At 39.1% G+C, this 22,052-nt stretch overlaps 2 protein-coding genes across 12 annotated transcripts in view; one reads left to right on the top strand and one right to left on the bottom strand.

The window, feature by feature from the left end:
- Pikfyve (phosphoinositide kinase, FYVE-type zinc finger containing) overlaps positions 1-19,425 on the bottom strand; it is a 99,133-nt gene extending 79,708 nt beyond the window's left edge. For 3 of the 9 annotated variants that reach the window (XM_031367755.1, XM_031367761.1, XM_031367763.1), the window contains exons 1-8: positions 19,295-19,425; positions 15,156-15,336; positions 13,353-13,502; positions 13,081-13,116; positions 9,848-9,966; positions 8,859-9,030; positions 2,940-3,147; positions 88-177 (exon numbers count right to left, since the gene is read on the bottom strand). In XM_031367755.1, coding sequence (XP_031223615.1) covers positions 88-177; positions 2,940-3,147; positions 8,859-9,030; positions 9,848-9,966; positions 13,081-13,116; positions 13,353-13,502; positions 15,156-15,327 — 947 coding nt within the window. In that variant the 5' untranslated portion in view covers positions 15,328-15,336; positions 19,295-19,425. Of the gene's footprint in view, positions 1-87; positions 178-2,939; positions 3,148-8,858; positions 9,031-9,847; positions 9,967-13,080; positions 13,117-13,352; positions 13,503-15,155; positions 15,337-19,239 lie in introns of all 9 variants that reach the window. The other 6 variants (XM_031367758.1, XM_031367762.1, XM_031367759.1 and 3 more) reach the window with 4 other exon arrangements.
- A 149-nt stretch (positions 19,426-19,574) lies between these two features.
- The window catches only part of Idh1 (isocitrate dehydrogenase (NADP(+)) 1), a 28,091-nt gene continuing 25,613 nt past the window's right edge, over positions 19,575-22,052 (top strand). Inside the window, exon 1 of one of the 3 annotated variants that reach the window (XM_031367766.1) lies at positions 19,575-19,767. The gene's annotated coding sequence lies outside the window, so the exon portion shown is untranslated. Of the gene's footprint in view, positions 19,768-20,304; positions 20,459-22,052 lie in introns of those variants that run through there. The other 2 variants (XM_031367765.1, XM_031367768.1) reach the window with 2 other exon arrangements.

Raw genomic sequence — 22,052 nt, 5'->3', positions numbered from 1 at the left:
ACAGAGCTTTGAAACAGCCTCACCATTTTGCTTGTCTGTTCTCGTTACGATGGACATAAATAAAGTAGTTTCTTTACTGGCAATTACCTATTTCGAGCAGGAGACTTCCCAGCATCCTCTTGAACAGATACAAGTCTTGTTGAAAGAGCACTATTTGAGGAATCCGGATGAATCAAACTATAAACAAAATTAAAATACTGGGGTCATTTGGGGCTATAATAAGTGCTTTAACATTTAAAAGCAAATTATTTTCCCTACAGCAATAAGATTGTATGCAGTTCATTTTGGCCCTTACTTTATTTGAGGCAAAAAGTGCAGTTTTTCTGAGCAGTGGCGCAGCACACCCTTAATCCCAGAACTCAGGAAGCAGAGGCTGGCAGATCTCTGTAAGTTCAAGGCCAGCCTACTTCAGAGCAACTAGGGCTACACAGAAAAACCCTCTCTCAAAAAACAAACAAGCAAATAAAAAAAAGAAGTGTAGTTTCATCTCTAGGACATTAAATATCAAAAAATGATAACTTTTAAGTATACTAAATGTTGAGAAAACTGCAAATTTGGTTGGATAGATGATTTGTAAAACTCATTTCCATTTCACAAATAAAAGATGAAAGTGATCTGGGTAAAAAAAAAAAAAAAATCTGTATTCAAAACTTCTCTGTCCCAACAACCCACAAGAAGAGCAGCAAAAGCAGCAAGGAGTCAGACAGACCAAGGTCCAAGTACAGCTCTATCTCTTACTAGCTGTGTGACCTCAGGCTCACTACTTGATCTTCCCAAACTTTATCACCCACATCTGTCAAAAAAGAAAATACTTCCTACCAAAAAGATGTGATGGCTTAATGGAATATAAAACTATTAACACAGAGCCTAAGACTGAACTAGTACTCTATCTGAAGTCTATCTTCTGTCTCTCCTATGTTTTACTAAATCACATTTGTCAATTCTGAATTCAGACAACTGGACCACACATAAATAAAAAGCATTGCTAACTAAAATAATAAAAAGCTGAAAAATCTAATCTTCATATTTTTAAGTAAATACAGACTCACTTAAATAATAAAATGTAAGGTATAATATAACTATGGTGATACAAACATCAAAAGAGCCATCAAGCAACTTAAAAAAACTCCACTACCACCATTTTCAAGTGGCTGTGTTCCCCTACTTAGTACCATCCTTTTCCCTAATCCCAAAGAAATCATTATTATAAATGTTATGTTTACCACTGTTATGATTAATCTTAGCTGCCGAGGACCACTGAAATAATCTCCAGGCATGTCTGTGAAGGATTATCTAGATTAGCTTAACTGAGGTGTGCAGAGCTTTGGAGGCTACTCATAAAAATTTGGCAAGCACTTGTCACTGAGCTCAAGGAAGTAAGCTCAGATAAGAATATTCACATTTGGGTTAATACAAAGCTCAAGGTAAACTCCCCAAGGGATGTGTGGCATTCCTTTTATCTTGGTCATCCTGACAAGCCCCTAGAAACCGTTGCCAGGGGCCTCTATTTATTGCCTTGTTTGATCTCTTTGTTTATTGCCTTGTTTGATTACTTTGTCTTTGATCTAAGAACAAACCCTATTCTCTGCAAGTACCTAGAATGGTATAAAAGCTGACTGGGAAAAAAATAAACCAGCTTCAGACTCAGCACTAGCTGGAGTCATGTTATAATGTTGTCTCCTTGTCTTTCTTTTCAATCCTCACTCCCTCCTTTGAGACATAGCTGACTGACTGAGCTGGCTTGGTTACTGAGGTGAAAGACCCATGGTCATATGGACAGTACTGCCTCATGCACTGGGGTGCCATTCTGAATACTAGGGGGAATGGAACTGAGCATCTTGCCTTGTGGACCCAAGGTAACTAGCATCCTGCTCTTGCTGCCATTCCTCCTCTGCCATGATGGGCTCTATCCCCTAGAACTTTAAGTCTTTAAGGTGGTTCTGTTGGGAATCCTGTTACAGCAACAAGACAAGTAACTAGTAATTACCACAATTGCATCCCTGGGCATTTACCTTCATTTATATCTTTCTGAACATTACAGAACAAGTGCATATATTTTTGACTTTCTTTTCTATGTCCCTGGGTTCACATATGCTGAGTATAGTTATAATTTATTTCATTCTTTTTAAATATACAATATACTTATTCTTCTCTTTAAGAAGTAACTAATAAAATTATTCACCGAAAAGCATTAGTTAAACTGTTGTGTGGTAGCACAAAATTTTATTCCAGTACTTGAGAGGCAGAGGCAAGTAAATCTCTGTGAGTTAGAGGCCAGCCTGGTCTACAGAGTGAGTTCCAGGACACCTGGGACTATAGAGAGACTCTGTCTCAGTCTCAAAATATAAAACAAACAAAAAAAAAGAATAGTTAAAATTCTAAGTTCATTAGGAATTATATGTAAGATTATTCCATTAAAGAAGATTTCAGAAACTAATGAACCTAATATTCCAATAGAAACAATTCTAGTTAACTTGTAAAGAGGTGTGTATATCTACAATCTGTCAGCAAAGCATCTTCAGATATAAACATGTCAAAAACTCCTTTAGAAGAAAAAAAATCTAACTGAAATTGCAAACAAATCCAGATTTTTGAGGGATGCTCTCCTTTCTCAAAGAAAACTACACTAGGAATATTAGTATCAATGACTTCTTTTGCCTATTTAACAAATATTGCAAAGCTTATGCATATGCCAAGCATCTGTTCTTGGTTTCAATAGGAGAATAATAGTAAATAAGAAAGGTATAAAAACACTCTTCTTATGCACTAATATTTGAATGTTGTTAATATGACCACTCTCCATAAATATCTATGATTCTTCTCTATGTGAACTGGAAAAGACAGTAAATTTGCAGATAATAAAAAGAAATGTTAATGAAAAAGGTCACAAGACTAAGCATTTCTCAAGTTGAAATCAAATTATATTCATGTTATAGTACCTTTGCCAGGCTAAATCATCCTCTAAGAATATGTTACGACTGGCTTTTCTGCTCCCAACAGGTGTCCGAGGTTCACTTGGATCAAGTATAGACACAGAGCAAGTTGAATCTGAAAGAGCATTCAAGTCTTCCCCAATGGAATTACTGTCTGTGGAATGAGCATAACTTAAGGCTATTTTTCTACAGTATGTGCATGCTCGGAGGTCTCCTAGGAGGAAAAGCAATAAGGAAATATATTACTTAATGAAATACTTTAAATCTGTGTCAATATGTATTTTAATAAAAGGAGTATCTTCAAGTAAAGGCTATCAAAAGACATTTTAAGTAAGTGAAATACTTGGCTCTGCTGTACAAGTTAGATTATTACAATAAATTCATCCAAGCATCCTTATTACTTCAAATATCTGTAATAGGTTAAAAAAAATTAATAAAAAATAAGAAAAAATGACCCAGTAATAGTAACATAAAACCATGGCTGTAAGAATATTTTTTCAAAATTGTATTTATGCAATGAGTGATCTATCAGAGCTGATGGGTCCTATTACAGGAATCTGTTTCTCGATAGGGTGTGGCTCAACCCTTAGCACACACCTTTAATCCCTCTGGTTGGAATACAGATACAACCTTTAATCCCAAACAAAGAAGGTAAATTTAGTTTGTAGAAAGAAGCACTCATGTTTGAAAGTGATGTCTCATTGAGTGGCAGAAAAAGAGACGACAAATCAGAGAAAGATTTAGCAGAATGGGATGTGCCCAACTCTCATGAAAAGAGATATGAAAGGGAAGCTACTTAAGGGAAAGACAGACAGTACAGGAGGAAGAGGGTACAGTACAGGAATACATTAGAGTTGGTGGAGAGGAATGCAGTAGAGTTGAGAGGGAGAGTAAGCAGAGAGAGGGAGAGGGAGAAGGAAGCTGTTTGGTTAGGAGTTATAGAGATGGATTGAAGAGGGAACAAACTAGACACAGGGAAAGACAGATCAACCAAGAAAATGAGAAGGAGCCAGGAGGTTTGAAAAGACTGCTATTTAGTTTGAGGCCAAGCAGAGCAATTCAGAGGCAGAGAGAAAATCCAGGCTGAGTAAGTCAGCTGGAAGAGGAGTTTGACCCAGAACAGCTGAGTTGAACCAGCCAGCTAGACTTCAGAAAGAACTAAGAAAGGGTGAACTTAGTCAGAAGCAAGTGTCAGAGGCTAAAAACAGTCTAGGGCTAGCTAAGATTGTACAGAGGCTAGAAACTTCCAGGACTAGGCCTAGATTAGCAGACAGAGGCAGTAAGCCTCACAGACAACAATTACAACCAGAAAATAAAAGTTACTTTTTCAAGATCCCTCTTCAAATGGAAAGATTTCCATATACTAAATAACCAGCACAACAGAAGCAACCTAGGTAACAAGTAGGGCCTCTATAACAAAGCCCCGAAGAATGGTCTCCAGATAATGCATTTTTTTTTTAATTAAAAAAAAAAAAAAAAAACCACTTCTTGAGAATTACACAGATGAGTGCTGTATCTACATCAGTTCCAATTCTCCCTCTCCCCACTTCATCCCATGTCTCCCAACTCCCTTCAAGTTTATAAGCTCTTCTTTAATTGTTCACACACACACACACACACATAGCCCAATCTAGACGGACGGCATTGTTCATTCGTGGTTAGAGCTGAACATCTGAGATTGGATAACCTATCTCAGGGCCTGTCTCTGGAGAAGACTAATTCCCCCTCTCTCAGCAGCCATGGAGCTCTTCGCCTAGGACCAGGGTCTTATAGGATTTCCTCTATCTACTAGTAGTATACAGCTTTTAAAACTAATGGGAAAAGGTCTTACATACAATATGATATATAGGAATAAAACTAAAAGAAATTTTCATAGTGAAATAAAAATGAAATGTTCTAGCTGAAAGTGTGGCTCAGTGATAGAGTGCTTGCCTAGAATGCATGAGGCCCTGACTTCAATCCGTAACACCACAGAAATAGTTCCTAGGACAGAGTTTCTTAATATTTCTAAACCTATTTTTTAGAATACAATCCTGTCCTAAAGTAAGTTTCATTTCTACCCTATTTTTATATAACATTGTTTGGTGTGACTCCATAACAATTTGGTGTGCTAAGAAGCAAAATACACCATGAACCACATGACTTCAGTCAACAACAGGCCACACACACTATACACAAGCAGTTTTGTGAGATTATAATGGGGCTGAAATGGGACCTAGTACACCAGTCACCATAATGTTATAGGGTAGTATATTATTCACATGTTTGCTGAGGCTGATTTAAATAAGTTTACTGATCTGTAAGTCACTAAACCATAAGGCACATAATCATAAAAACTGAATCATAAACATAAATAACACTTGATGATAAACAACCAAGTCACTAGCTTTTATCTTTACTATGTTATACTTTTGATCATTTTTTTTAAATATATATACTACTATTTTGAGGGGCCATAATGGTATTTGGCAGGCTACAAGCACAGCCTGGGCAATATGTTGACACCATCTTAAATGAGAAGTTCCACATGGTGGCATACACCTGCTCTGTAGAGACATCTACCTTCTGGTAGGTGCGGACAAAAAGATAGTCCCTTCAGGACTAGCCTGGGAGATCCAACACTGAGGCACTGAGAGGAAGGTGCATACATGCGGACAAAAGGATGGGACCTTCAGGACTAGCCTGGGAGGTCCAACACTAGGGTCCAATATTGGGAGGAAGGTGCATGCTCTTCAATAAACAAAAGCTTTGTGGTCAGGTTTGGCTGTTCATTACTTGATAATTTTAATTCTAGTAATAAGGAGACCATTTCCTGCCATTACAGAACTTATAGAACAGTGGAGGCTAATCCTAAGTATTCTCTATAATACAATCTCACACAAGGATAAAAGTTCCTAGGGATGCATTTCTTGGAACTTAGCCCCCCACTGAATAACAAGGCTATATTTATTTTTCACTAAATAGCATGTTATTAAATAATTCTACCTCAATTATACCTTAACATTAATATAAAGATCTGAAGTGATACACAAAATTTCTAAAAGTTCAATATACTATGTTTTACCATAAATTTCTACCAAGTATACTACAGTGCCTTTTATTGTCTCATTTTAAAGTAACTATTATATTCAGGTGTGGTGGTGCATGCTTCTAATGCCAGCACTCAGGAGGCAGAGGCAGGTGGATGTCTGTGAGTTTGAGACCAGCCTGTCTACAAAGCATGCCCAAGACAGCCAGGGCTCTGTTATACAGAGAAACCCGGCCCTCCCCGAAAATCAAAACTATTATATAATTGTTTTATCAAAATATATATATCAAAATAATGTCACTAGTTTACTAGTTTCTAAGATTACAGTTTAGCAGATGAAATGTATTAAAACTCAATAAAGAAAACTATATTCTTTTTGATCGGGACTCTGTAAACAGTAACATAATAAAGTGAACTTCAGTCTAGAATAAATAAAAGTGCTATGATTAAAAACTGTCACTGACCAAAACTGCACCACAGTAAGGAAGTGAAATTACTATCTGAGGAAAAGACCCTCAATTTTCACCACAGCAAAGGCTGGGTTAGACCATAAAGTATAAACTCCCTTAACAAGTCAACTATTAAGAATAAAATTATCAAACCAAGAAACAGAGCCACGAAGAATGTTAATTTTTTTCTTTCTTTTCTTTTCTTTTTTTTTTTTTTTGAGACAATGTCTCACTACATAGACTAGGCTGGCCTTAGACTTAGAGGGACCTACCCACCTCTGCCTCTTGAATACCGTGCTTAAAAGCATGTACCACCACATTAACCCAACCCACTGATTTTTCTATGTATCAAAATTCTAGGTATTTTATATTTATTTAGGGTCTAAGTGTGCAGTTGTGTCCAACACACATTTTCCATTTGCAAGGGCTAAACTTAAAGGTTCAATTTGCCTAAACAAAGTTTTGGTCAAACACTAGAGTTGAAGCTCATTTGGTTTTGTTGTTTTTCCAGTGTAATTAACAAACACTATAGCGGACTTTAAATACAGCAGATTAACATCCATAGTATGACTCATCAAATCAACTGAGGCCTCAAGTACAAAGGTTAAAGTTTCCAAAGGCAAGAGAATTGTCTCAGCACTGCATCCTGTTGACTAACTCTGATAACTTCAAACCGTACAAGCACTTGAGTTGATTCCTTGACTAGAGGGAAACCTGTCACCACTGGTTCCACTTCTGTAGAGACACCTGACAGATACAGATTCAGTATAAAACAGTTTTACAGACACAACAGCTTAGGGTTAAATTTGCAGAATTGGCTCTTAGGTTTCTGAACTTGGTTCTCTAGTTACATTCAACTTAAACCATTAATGAAAGGGCTGGAGAGATGGCTCTGTGGTTAAGAGCACTTGTTGCTCTTGAAGAGGATCTAGATTCAATTCCCAGCACCACCTGTGACTCCAGTTCCAGGGGATCCAATGCTCTCTTCTGACTTCTGTGAACACAATTAGGTACTCAACTGGTACACATACATAACTTGCAAAAAAATAAAATAAAGCAAAATAACTCTTAAAAGAAATTTTTAAAAATAAAACCATTAGTATTTCTAATAGTAACAAGATGACTGAGAGAAGTGGTAGGGCAACAGGCAAACAGAAGACAATAATTCTGGATGTTCTGAATTGAATATTGACAGTGCTCAGGTTAATACTTGACAAACCTGTCAAACTAACAAGTATGACATTAGCTCACTGCTCCTAAATGTAGAACACAAAGTACAAAAAAGGGTGAGCTTAAAGATTCAAATTTCCAGCTCATGAACTGTACAAATGTAGCTATCTCTATGGACAAGGTTTGATCACACAGCAATACCAAAGTAAAGCAATTTAAAAAGAGAAGAAGAAGCTGTAAGCTTACTTCCTGTTACCTTGGTGCTTGCTAAGCTAAGATGCCAAGAGTCTCAAACTGCAAGGAGGTGAACAAGAACAGAGTAGAGGAAGAGAGCTGCATATGAAGGCCGACAACAATCAGTGGGGCACACCCTGTGTGATCAAACGAGCACACAGAAGATTAACTCAAGCAAGAAAAGTGAATTCCAGATAGGGAAAAAGTAATAGTAAAAGACTTGGTTAAAAAAATAATTTTAAAAGATATGGTCATAATCAAGTGGAAGATTATGAAATTATGAACTCTACAGCATCTTAGATTAAAAAATAAACAATAAGGAAGATCTTTATAATAACTAAAATAACATGAGAAACATGTTAAGCACATTCTCGAACTAAGAACATAACTCGGTGGGACAGTGATTTCCTAAATACAAAAGGCTCTGGATTTGATTCCTAGAACCATAAACAAACAAACAAATAAGTAAGTAAATAAACTTTTAAACCAGGGTGCTGAAATATCTGCACACCCAGCACTTGCAAGGCTAAGATGGGAAGAATGCATGGTCAAGACTAGTTACAAAGCCAGTCCTACCTTCCATTCCCAAATCACTGTATAATCCATTCCCCATGGCTCAATGTCCTTAACTTTCTCCATTACCACAATTCCACTACATTCCCAATATGAAGGAATATAAGTAGAATACAATTTGCCAAAGTATATTATCATGTTAAGTCAAGGCAACCTTTACTTCGTGAATAAAAACTCTACAGAAACATAAATTAAAAATCTATATTATCTTATCTAATAATCACTAATGCTACTTTAGATTTTTAAAATAGCTATATTTTTACTCTAGTTATTTATAAGCATCACCTCCTTTATTATTCAAGCATAAAGTTCTTAAAAATCAAAGCTGTCTATCTCTTTCTCACTATTATACCCCACCCACTACCTTAGATATAAAGTCCCAAATAAAAAGTGTCTAAAATATTGGCCTTCTATTTAACTATTTCATAATTTCACTATTAAATATAACAACTATAAAGGAAATGCATTTACCTGTATAGCCCATAAATTTTCCAGGGATTTCTTGATTACAACAACGACTGCAGAAAATCTGCCCACACAGTCTGCAATGGTGTCTGCGCCTAAAAGTTGTAAACTTTTCACTGCAGTCATAGCACTCTTTACACTGGCTATCTGGCATCCAATACTGCTTCAGGTCACTGTCCTACAACAACAAAAAAGTGTGGTGTAAGGGCTTCTTCAAAATAACGAGTATTAAGTTGCAATGACAAAAAAAATCTTAGAAGGTGTCTTTTGAGATGACAAGCTATTTCTAAAATTTAAAAGGGTTAAAATGACCAAGACAGAGCTGGGTGGCGGTACATGGCTTTAATCCCAGCACTTGGGAGGCAGAGGCAGGCAGATAGATCTCTGAGTTCAGGGCCAGCAGAGTGAGTGAGTTCCAGGACAGCCAAGGCTACACAGAGAAACTCTGGGAGGGGAAAGGGGGGGTTGGGGGGGGAGAAAGAAAGATCAAGACAATGTTGAAGAAAAACTGGACTTATATCACCCACTCTCAGAACTCAAGCTAAAGCTACAATAACTTCAGAGTATCAGTACAAGGACACACAAAATGGAACTATGGTACAGGAAAGAGTGGCATGCTTGCAAGTCCATGGACTTATGATGAGTTAAAATGTAATCACTGAAAGAAGGCCTATCTAAAGCAATGTGCTGGGTTCACTTATCACTGAACAGGACAAAAGGAAACTGGAACCATACTTATGGACAAAAATAATAAAGCTTGCTGAAGAATATGTACAAACCTTGCCCTAATAAACTAACACCAAAACAAAATATTAAAAAGACAAGGAAGAAAAAATAGACTACACAAAAGATAAAACAAAATTAAGAATTTATGTATAAAGCTCTAGTATTCACAATCAGAGGAAGTAATAAACTTTGACTTAAGTGACAGTATGCCATGGCATGATCTCCATGAGTGGTTAATTAAAAGATCTCCCAAGGCCTCTCCACAATACCTGACTTTTTCCTTCCATGATTTCCTTGAGGCGTTTCAATACTGTGCTGAGACTTCGAAGCTGAACAGCTGTACGTGGGTCATGACCTCCACAGGCTGGTTCTGCTTTCCTTCTGGAGTCTGAGTCAGATATTTTTAAAAAGAAAATAATTGTTTTAGCAACTATATCAAGCAGTGTGTGTGTGTGTGTGTGTGTGTGTGTGAGAGAGAGAGAGAGAGAGAGAGAGAGAGAGAGAATACAAATCATCCCCATTGTTAGCATATATGTTCTCCCAGCCATTAATACTGAGAATTAAAACTGATTTTTATCAAAAGTAAGTTCCTGTTGAAAGCATATATTACATATAAACCATTATTTTACATGCATTTAAGTGATATGTAAGAACTATCTTAAAAACTTGGTGGTTTTTGAGGATTGAAATGGAAGCATCACTTACATGTCCAGAATTCACTAATGATTTCTTGCACACTTAATTCCCAACCAAATAAATAATAAATACCTCGTAGACACTGAGCAGAAGAAAAAGTAATCCCAGAGAGTTAATCTACCTTGGTCCCAAAAGTCAAATATGTAAGCAATAGGACCAATCTGTTCAGTTCTATAGCAGATCACCAGTAAGAAACTTGACAGACCAACCCTCCAAAGATCCCGCAGGCTTTACAAGACATCCAGGATGGCAAAATATGACCAATGAGGCCAAAGCATCAACCTGACTCTCCCACATCCACACCCGCACCCGCACCCACCACCTCCTCAATCCTGCAATTCCACACTGGAAGAGATCATCTACACTTGAAATAACAATAAGAAAGCAAATATATTAATAATAAAACAAGCCCAAATTTTAGCTTTGTGACCAGAATGGAACATGAAACTATCACAGTTTTTACCTATTCTTACTTTTGATGAAAATCACAAGAGAAGTTTCTATTTATTCCTGGCTACAGAAGTTTCAAAAGCTCAGGTTAAAGTGGTTTGACAAAAAATAAAAAAAATAAGAAAGAACCCTTATTAATTAAAGCACATTAACCTAATAACTTGTGGACTTCCCCCTAATTTACATAATTCCTCCATATCTCAGTTTTACTTCCCAAGGTTTCAGTTATCCTCAGTCACATAGTCTGAAAATATTAACATTTGTCTTAGCTCAAAAGAAACATCACATTCACATGACTTCATTATACTGCTACAACTGTGCTAGTTTAGCATTACTGACATTAATCTCTTGGCCAAATTTGTAAATTAATTTATCATAGGTTTCAATGTACAGTGAAAAAAAAATCATATACTATGGCTTTGAAACTGCCTATGGCTTTAGTCATCTACTTGAGGGTCTAAAAGGTATCTTCTATAAGGTAATTTACTATAAACTGGAAATATCCCACCCTGAAACTATCTCACTATTTACTAGTTTCCTACTAGGCATTTTGTTTTGTTTGGGAGGGGAGAAAATAGGGATTGCAAAGAATGAGAGATTGATGTATAAATCCAAATGCATCAAAATTCCTTAAGGCAGTTAAATCACTAAAATAACACCTCATCTACACTGGGCCTATCTGAACTGCAGCATATATCTCGGATGTGCTGTGCTAACATGTATTATAGCTAAATTTTCCTTGAATCTCAAACAATGATTAAAAAGCAGTCTCCATGACTGTAATTCCTAAAAGGAGATACAAAGCTGTAAGAATCATAATGGCAGTGATCCCTGGCACCACCAATAATAAATTGTAACGTTCTTTGCAGTTAGCTGCTTGGAAGAGGAGGGTATCACTGCCCTCCTCCACTGGGAAAGAATGAACAGTTAGACCCTGCTTGACCTCAGTCAAAGAAAAGAAGTCAATGTCCTTAGACACATAACGTCAGCTACTGGTTTGAAAAATGGATGCCAGAAATCAAGTAACTTCCCTAAGACAGGAGAACTGCCAAACTGTAGAAGTACAGCTGAGGGAAAATATATTTGACTAAGCAGTTCCAAACTTCTTAAGTTCCAAGGCCTCCAGGGTAAAATGCAAGAACTGGACTCCATTACAGGGTAGAGGATGTGGGAACCACAGTGAGGGAGAAAAACCAAGCTCTGCCTATGCTCAAGTTTTTCATAACAATAAAAGCAAATTTTGGCAAGCTACAACTCTGCAATCCCTAGCAGGCTGGATTCTAGTCCAATTCCTCAATTTTAAGAAATTCAGACTGACTTTTGGCCCATTTTTCCTCCCTCTGAAGCAAAGGATAGTTTGGCATTGTATGAAAAACTAGACACTGAGTTCGGCAAGGAAAAGGAAATGAAAGCTTTCAGGCAAGAATGTTTTAATTCAGCATGGAACTTAGTCAGAAAAGCACTCTGAAATATAGCACCGTGTTGCCTTGGGTCAGGTTCTGTTGCTGTGATTCAGGTTTGCTACCTCCTCATTGTGTATCCTACACTGTTCTGGAAGCTGCTAGTATTTACTGGCTGGCTTTGAATTTGAAATCTCCTGCCTCATCCTCCTAAGCCATGGGTCAGGTTTAAGAACTAAGGAAAGTTTAATACGGTTGAGGTTAAACTTGGATAATCTGGGATGAAGGAAAATCTGCTGCCTCCATCTCCCAACTCTCCCTCTCAAGATGAAGTGACTGCCCTAAGAAATGTGTGGGGGTGGCACAGCCAGCTCATTGAAGCCATTCAGCAAAAATGCCTCTTCTACTAGCTTCTTCCTCCTTTTTTCAGAAAGAAAAACCTCAACAAGCAGTAAAATATCCTTCTGCCAACCACCATTATACAACTATCGTTCTCTCAAGTATCTCGTGGAAGTAAGTGGCCACACAGGACAGATATGGGGTTTAGGACAAGTGATTCCCAATGCACCACCTCTCCTCTCTACGGAATCACTGCCTCTGTACTTCTATCTGCTAGAGGTGAGCAAACCACTTCACTGAGTTTAACAATCTGACAAATAAAACATACACCACCTGTAGTCCCTCAACTGAATACAGATTCCCAGCCCAGACCCATCAGAAAAGCATGGAAACAAAATGAGGTGACTATGTAGTACCACAAGATGGAGAGCAAGCAAGCAAGCGGGACAGTGTATGCAGCCACACTGACAGTGTGCACCCCAACAAAGACAGAGGCCAACGGCAATCAGCAGCCCACCAATGGAGTTTGACAGTGTTCTGGAGACAGTAGCATGCACATCACACTTCATTAGCATCCAAGAATAAGTACAGAATCCATCTATAAAGTTGGAACTAACCTGTGCTCTCCTGAGGATGTGGCAAAGTGTTCTCTGCTGAAACCCAAGCAAGTAATTAATCAAAATGCAATCAAGACATCAGTGCTTGTATAATCAAAGTTTAATGACATGATGAACTTTTCAAGAGTTGAAAAGTTGTATCACCTAAGTAGGTTTTATTTATTCTAAAGAGTACTTGACTGTTCCAAGTAACAGAAACATTAATTCAGAATATCACCTAGAAAACCCAAAGATGAAAAGTCACACACAAAGTGAAGTAAGAGCTGTTTTACCTAACACTGAAGAGCGCCGGTGCAGCTCCTCATTAAGCTGCTTTTTATAAGGTACAGGCGACCTCACAGGCTGTGTCCTTGAAGGGATCTGAGGGCTGGACCAACTTGAACTCGGAGACTGCTGCTCTCCTTGGACCCCTTCTCCTCTCTCTGTGACAAAGGAAATTTGGTATTACTTGAAAAACTAAGGCTCAGAGTTCAACAAGGAGAAGGTGACCAATAAAATCCTTCAGACAATATTAGACAATATTCATGTATTACATTCATAACTGAGTATGTAACACTCTTACAAAGGACCCTAGTTCAGTTCCCAACACCTATGTCAGGCAGCTCATAATCACCTGTAACTAGCCTCTTCTCAACTCCCCAGTTACTCACACACATGTACATAGAACACATGCAGACACATAACTGTAACTAAGCTTCTTCTCAACTCCCCAGTTACTCACACACATGTACATAGAACACATGCAGACACATAACTGTAACTTAGCCTTTTCTCAACTCCCCAGGTACTCACACACATGTACATAGAACACATGCAGACACATAACTGAAAATAAAAATATTTTTTTTAATTTTTAAATATTTTAAAGAAAAAGTAAAAAAGCAGAATGAAATTCCATTCCAACAGTTACACGTTTTGTGTACATGAACTGTGTGGTTTGCTTTTCATTTGTAAGTTTGTGAACATACTAAAGGAAACAACATAAGCCTCATATAAAACCTTAACCTGTTAGGTCAGTTTATGGGAGGGATCTCTTTATATTACTGAAACAGTGCCCAGCATACCAGGTACTTTTTAAACCTTCCTAAATACATAAGTTACAACAACTAAATGTAAACTGTTATCCTCGAAAACAAAACTGTTAATAAAATTGAGCTAGTAATATTAAAATTTCTACTAAAGGCTAGGTGTGGTGGCACATACCTTGAATCCTCAAACTAAGGAGGCAGAGACAGCCAGATCTCTGTGAGTTTGAGGCCAACCTGGCCTACATAGTAAGTTCCAGGGCTATAGAGTAAGAGCCTGTCTTTAATAACAAAATAAAACAAAAAAATGAAAATTCTACTGAGTGAAACTATCCAATTCCTAAAAGGTCCTATCTTCTAACACATTTCAAACAATAAAGACAAAGAAATCAGGCATGGTAACTCATGACTGCAACCAAAGCTCTCAAAAGACTAATACAGGAAAATGGCCTCATGTCTAAAGTTACACAGTGTTTCAGGTTAGCAGAGGCTAAAAAATGGACCCTGGTCTCAAAAAAAAAAAAAAAAAAAAAAAAAGCAAAGTAAGAGCAAGATATGTCTATATTTTAAATCCTGGTTAAAAACAATGAACATTGTATTCAAGAACTCATCCTTTAAATTATCTGTTCATATCATTTACAACTCAGTCCAATGAGTATAAGTCCCAATATGCCTGCTGTCAGCTTCTAAGTTTCTAAACATATAAACCATATATTGTTGCTTGATATTATTGCTTTAAAATCTTATTACCAATGCCTACCTCAAGACAAGTTTCATTCCGGAAGCACATTGATAGAAAATATGTAGAAAAAAAGTGTTTTCTCATTAAAAAGGACCTCCCTAACCACTTTAAATTCAATTCACACAAATAATTAATCAGATTCTAACAAAATGCTATCTTTTCCATCTTAGACAGAAAGACTTGGTGACCTGAGATTGAAGCCACCACCTTGTTAATATTTCAAGTTCTCCCAACCGCACAGCATGACACTAATGAAGGGAATGCAGAGAATCCAAACTGCTTCTCTGAGGTTTAGAATGAAATCTCACCTTTGTTAAAACGAAAAAGATTTACAAAAGAACTATATGCTGACTTGAAGGGGGGCTCATCCTGGTCAGGAGTCAAGGGTTTAAAGTGAGTGAGATGAGAAGGACTGGCAGGAGAGCGAGGCAAATCATTAGCAGAGTCCAGTGTCGGGGAACTCTTGTCATCTGTGGCCATTTCATGAGTCTGGAAAGAAAGACAGGGAGGGAAAGAAATTCCTGAGAGAGCATCTGAAGACCAGGCAAATAACTAACCCCCCCCCCCACGTGACAACTCTTATCAAAAGCATCAAAGAATACAGAAACCTATGTCCCAATATTCAAAAACTCAGGCTTAAAAAACACTGCTGTCTAAACGAAAAGAGCCTCAACACTTAAAACCATAGTTACATGGCTGAGCTAATCTTAAATACTACCATTCTTTTTCTCTTTACAATTAAAGTTAATTTAAAATCTGCAGGTAAGACATAAATATGAGTGGACAAAAAAAAATCCCATTCCTTATAGGTGTCCAAGGTTTTTTGTTAAAATAATAATAGCTTTTTAAAGGTACAGCAGAAACTGACTTTATATAACATAAGCTACTCAGCCTTATTTTATGTATGAATCTCAGGAAAAGAAAATCAGTCACCTTGTATGACATGTCTATGCAATTGGTAATGCCTATGACAAGTACTCAAATCAATAAGCTTCCTCCTGTTCTTTCCTCTTAGGCACAGGAACTTGGGATTTCCACAACCACCTTGTAAGCCTAAACTCATAAGATATTAAGGTACAACCTTCTTAAAAGGCATTTTTGTTTATAAGTAACCAAGAAAGCGTGATGGGTCAAAGCAGTAGGTCTAGTCAAGAAGAAAGTTACAGGAAGGGGCTAAGGCTCTTCCCCCTTAGACTGAAAGTTCAAAGAGAAGTCTCCTTTGCCGTGCTAGTAAAAATGCTAAAGTTTGTAATTTAGCTACACTTTACAAAAGAAAGGGGGCACCATATTCTTCTAAAAATGTTTTCTCCTTCAAAATCACATCTATAGGCTCATTTTATGTTCACAACACTCCTAAAGTCACATAAGTAAGTATTATTACTATAATTAACAATTGAGGCAACTAAGGTACACTGAACCTAAAACAGTTTTCTTTTGGTGGATCAGAGACAGTAACAGACTTGTGACTATACTACAAGCCTTGCAACAAAATTCTCTTGACAGTCTTCTATCAGAAAAAAAAAAAATTGAATTCTTCACAGACTTCCAATTCTAGCCAGTGCAGTCTCTTAATACTCAAGACTCTCTCAAATCAGTAAATTAAAACAAAATGAAACCACTGACTTGGATGGAATTGGCAACAAGTGCTTACTGGAAAGGATGGGGAAGAAAGGAAAAGAGGAAGGCAATGGGGTAGGGGAAAGAGGAGGAAAGGGAAGAGGAAAGACAGGGAAGAAGGACCTCTAGTATCAAGTGAAGTATTCTCTCTGTCAGGGTTATTATTGCTGTGATGAAACACCGTGACCAAAGTAACTTGTGGAGTAAAGGGTTCATTTAGTTGACACTTCCACACCATTGTTTATCATCAAAGGTGGTCAGGATAGGAACTCAAGCAGGGCAAGAACCTGGAGGCAGGAGCTGAGACAGAGGCCATGGAGGAGTTCTGCTTACTGGCATGTTCCTCATGAACAAGTGCTTAGCCTGCTTTCTTACAGAACCCAGGACCTCCAGCCCAGGAAGGGCTCCACCCACAATGGAGGCTGGGCTTTCCCCCATCAATCACTAATTAAGATGATGCCCTACAGGCTTGTCTACAACCCAGTATATGAAGGCGATTTCCCAATTGAGGCTCCCACCTGTCTGAAGACTAGCTTGTGTCAAGCTAACATACAACTACGATCCTATAGCATAAAGGATTAAGATGGTGACTGATCAAGTAAAAACTCAAAGTTTTGTTTTGTTTTAAAAACCACCAGAGAAAAAAGATGTAATGGCAATAAAAACCCTCATGCTTCTAAACACAACCTATTCCACTTCCACAAATTTGCACCTTCCCTGAATGTCCTAAAAACCTAAATAGGACAGACGACCCTAAATTCCTAAATGCATCCATCAAATTTCACTTTCAACCTTTCCTGAGAACTTCTTTCTTTTATTTTTATTTTTTTAAAGATTTATTTATTTATTATATATAAGTACACTGCAGATGTCTTCAGACACACCAGAATAGGGTATCGGATCTTATTACAGATGGTTGTGAGCCACCATGTGGTTGCTGGAATTTGAACTCGGGATCTCTGCAAGAGCAGTCAGTGCTCTTAACTGCTGAGCCATCTCTCCAGCCCCCTCCTGAGAACTTCTTAGGAAAGGGGAAACGACTTATTTGGAAATAAAGTCTCCTCCTCAAAAAAGGACTACATAGAAGTTAAAAAGAAAAAAAAAAGCCTCAAATGGCAGAAACCGCAATAAAAGCACAGAAATTAATCTGCCTACAGAGTCTTAGAATTACTTCTAAAGGTCTTCTATATCCACAACTTTCATTAAGCTTTGGACATGTGAAGGTAAAAAAATAACCATGAAAACACACATCAATTGCAGTCTTTAAAACAAATACAACCATATAGACTTAATCTTAATAATTACATACAACCAGCACCAAAAAAAAAAATACTACTCCGATTTTTAGCAGCATAATAACTGTTTATGCTGTAAAGAATGGCTCTTTCTGCATACATAATTAAAATATTAACCTACTTATCCAACAACTTCTGCAGTGTCTCTATGCACTAGTGTGGTATATGCAGATCTGAAATAAGTATCTTGGTGAAGCAAATCAGAAAATGAATCCAATATTAAAGTATAGAAAATAACTTGACCTATCAGCTCATACGAAAATTGTAGGTGAAATTCCAAACAGCAGTGTTGTCATTTTTTAGGGTCAGGTTTTTTTCTTAAATACAATTCTCAAACTTTTATCTATTAAGGCAGGTCAGCTGAATACAAGCAATATTAGCTTCCACCAAGAAAGGCATATTGTTCGTTTTGTGACCCATGCACAACAGAAACACTAGAGGAAAACCAATGTGATCCATGTAACTTTTCCAGAAAGAGGCAAAGGGTGGGGGACGGCTCAGGAAGTTAGTGTTCCTTCTCAGAAAAGTCCTGACCTTTGTCACAAGTCTGAACCTAAGGAATGGAAGAGAAAGAAACTAATACTATCTCCCCCCCTCGCTGCCACCCCACACGTGTGACTGTCTCCGTCTCTGTCTCTGTCTCACTCCCCGACCCCGGGGGAAGAGGGGCACTGGGCATGGTGGGAGTCCTGGGGAGAAAGAAAGAGATTCAAATAAATGTAAAACAAGACGGTGCGATTTGCTGGGCGCCAACTCTACCAACACAAGATGCACCGAATGTAGAAGCAACCTTTGATCATTTAACACATTACGCACGTAAGATACACAGCAATAGCCTGCTTTATGCAGAACCTGCACCTTCCCTCAATGTCCTAAGGACCTAAATAGGACAGAAGACCCTAAATTCCTAAATGCATCCATCAAATTTCACTTTCAACCTTTCTTGAGAACCTCTTAGGAAGGAGGAAACGACTTATTCAGAAATAAAGTCTCCTCCTCAAAAAACGAGTACGTTGAAGGTAAAAAGAAAAAAAAAAAAAGCCTCAAATGACAGGAACCAGTATTTTAGCAGATGGACACACTCAAGCTTGGAATGGTTTCTGTGGTTCAGAACTTTCTTTTCCAGAGTAGGCTGCAACCCTGAGACTCGAGCTCACCCGCTCAGAGAAAGGGATGACATGGTCCACCTCCGAAATAAGTTCGGGCTTTAGGAAAACAGAGAGGCAAGAGAACTTCCATTGTGTCAAGGAAACCTTTGCAGGAGATGGCCCAGGCGGCCCATCTCGCCACACAGGGCTGGCGGGCGCTCTCAGAAGCCAGCCGGTTCCCATCAGGTCTTCCCTGTTCCCCGGCTGACTCTCGGCCGCAGAGCCCCGGGCCCTCGCCATCCCTCTCCATCCCTCCGGCTGTGCTCCGCGACCCACGCCGGCCTTCCTTCCATTGAGCGCCCTGCCTGTCCATGCCTCGCCGCCTCCTTTACCTTCGCCTCCCGCCCCGGCCCCGCGGGCCTCCCGCCTCCCCGGCCTCCGCCTCACCACTCTCGGCTGGGAAGCCGTAGCCAAGCGCAGCGCCGGCTTTCTCAGGCAGCCGGCGGTCGCGCCGAGAAGCCCAGAGGCTTACGCGGTAACTGCGGCTTCTCGCTTCCGCCTACCACCTCAAGGCTCCGCCCAGTACCCCTTATAACCAATCATCAACCGGCTCCAAGGGCCGGCTCCGCCCACTCCTCTCCGCCCTCCGGACCTTCCGATCAGATGTTCAGGCAGAAAGAATACAACCCAGAGAGAATCGTTCTAGCCCCACCCACCATCCCCCAGAGGACTTAACGCAGCCTCAGCCTTCCTGAAGGAAGCAGGGAGGACCGTGCACATGAGCATCACGCGCGTCCGGCACTAGACGCCAGCCGGTCTGCTGTTACCGTATGTGGTCAACACTGTGAGCACGCATAATTTAGGACGGCTCTCAGAGCTCTCTTGGGCCGACTCCCACCTGTGTAGCCCAGAGTGACGAGGTAGTTAGCTTTCAGGATACTTTCAGGACTCCCTCCGCTAAAACCAACCATGAGTCTCACAAATCGCTTATTTCTCTAGGCCTCAGACCTCTGGTGGGTAAAGGAGGGTTAATTAGAGCAGCGACCACTCCCTGTTGTTTTTGTTGCTGTTGTTGTTGGTTGTTGTTTATTGTTGTTAATGTTTTTTGTTGTTTTTTGTTTGAGGATTAAGTAGAACAGAGCATGAAAGGCAGTTGGCACGGAGCCTGACCCAAGTGTTGTTGACTTTTTTTAATTCGGGTTTTGTGTTACAGATAAGAGTTATCAAGCCCTGACTTGCTCAGCTTGGTATTAACACTACCCGTTATTTTTGTCCTGCTTGTGCAGTTAAAAGTAGAAAACAAGCTAAAACCTGCTTACTGAAAACCTAGGGCTTTGCTGGGGAGCATTGAAAGGAATCCGAAGGTTGGTGTTATTCTAAGAATTCTTTTCCTCTAGAACTTTGGCATTTCCCAACCAGCTCTGGATTTTTTTTTTCAACGCTGGAACGTACCACCAAAGCCTGAAGCTCTAGAACACTGAAACTCCTGGTCACCATCCTTAACTGGCTCTTGGATCTTGTCCTCGGTGTCCTCTGGCTGCCTTTGGTCTTCATTACTGCTGTGCCTCTCTCCACTGTCAGTAACCTGGCTGTCATCTATGCAAATCAAGGGTACATTGGGTACTATCCTCAACCTAACCACCTCTGTCACACAGTCTACCTGCAACAACGGCGTCCCTCACTCATATCCCTGGGGCCTTGCACTGTCTCTTCAACCAAACGTTTCCCAATAACTTCTTCCTCGGCCCATAACCATACACAAGCATCTTCCTTAAGGAGAAAAAAAAAAATTTTCTTAAATTAGCCCAACAGATCCTAATATCCCATAAACGTACAATAAATTCTAAAATGGGCCGAGAGAACACAATAGTTAATCCAGCTGAGAGGATAGCAAGATACAGAAGAAACTCTTTGTACAAAAACGCACGTTTAACTAACACCTTTTGAAAGATGTAGTGGTCTGTTCTGGTGCTCAGGAAGGCCAGAGGGGTCAGATTCCTCTGAAACTGGAGTTATGGGAGGTAGTGAGCCCCCAAATGTGGGTGCTAGGAATCACACTGGGATCCTCTGCAAAAGTCAGTAACTGGCCACATAGGTACCCTGCTAAAGATAAAGCTGTGGCCAGGATACAGGCCATGTTCCCCAGAAGTCTGCACTTTCGTGTCTACATTAACATGAAGTTTAATTTCTGTGGGAAAAAAATTGATTTCTCTTTTAGGAAAGAGATCAGTTTGGGGTTCTTAGCTCATACTAGACGTCAAAAAAAAAAATCATCCCAGGTGTATTTTATCTGTAGAAACATTTTGTGCATATCTGTAACTATTCTCTCCCAGAACTTCCATCCAAGCACTTATATGATACTTGCTGAGCTTGATTACGCACTATGGTACTATACTCGCATGCTTCTGTATGTTGTAATTATACTTTACTGGGAATCCATAGCCTTCCCCTCTCTCTTTTTTTTTTTTTTTTTTTTTTCTTTTGGTTTTTCGAGACAGGGTTTCTCTGTGTAGCCCTGGCTGTCCTGGAACTCACTCTGTAAACCAGGCTGGCCTCGAACTCAGAAATCCGCCTGCCTCTGCCTCCCAAGTGCTGGGATTAAAGGTGTACGCCACCACTGCCCGGCCCCTTTCTTTATATTGGCGAGTTTCAATATAGACTTTTCTTCTTCTCTCAGCAGTGCCCTAATTCAGCACTGTCACTATTCAATTTAAAAAAAAAAAAAAAAGGTTGCCCCTGACTAGGCCAATGGGAGCATCTCATGAAAATCCCTGGGTGTGGTTGGCCAATGGAAGCATCTCATCTCATCCTTGGGTGTGGTTGCCAGGCTCCCATGACTTTCTGAGCATTTGCTTTCTGTTTCATATTTTCCCTCTTACCTCTGCTCTCCAACCCCTAAAAGCTACCATTCTACTCTCTTTTTCTTTCTAACCTAATGTTTTTAAAACTCTACACTTGAGATCTTACAATGTTTTTACTTCTGGCATATTTCACTTACTATAGACTCCTCCAGGTTCAGTATGCTGCCACGAAGGACAACATTTCCTTGTTTTTTAAATTTATATCTGTTCTACGTTCAAAGTCAAGCAAATATTCTCTACCATTGCATAGGTCGTCTCTTCATGTTGTTTTTTAGCTTTCCAGAGCACTTTACTTTGATAACATCCTATTTGTCTGTCTTCCTTTTTTTGCCTAAGCTTTTGGA

Source organism: Mastomys coucha, unplaced genomic scaffold (genome assembly GCF_008632895.1).
Source record: "Mastomys coucha isolate ucsf_1 unplaced genomic scaffold, UCSF_Mcou_1 pScaffold14, whole genome shotgun sequence".
NCBI lineage: Eukaryota > Metazoa > Chordata > Mammalia > Rodentia > Muridae > Mastomys > Mastomys coucha.
Note: the sequence above shows the minus strand (reverse complement) of the source record. Positions and strands in the feature narration are given on the sequence as shown.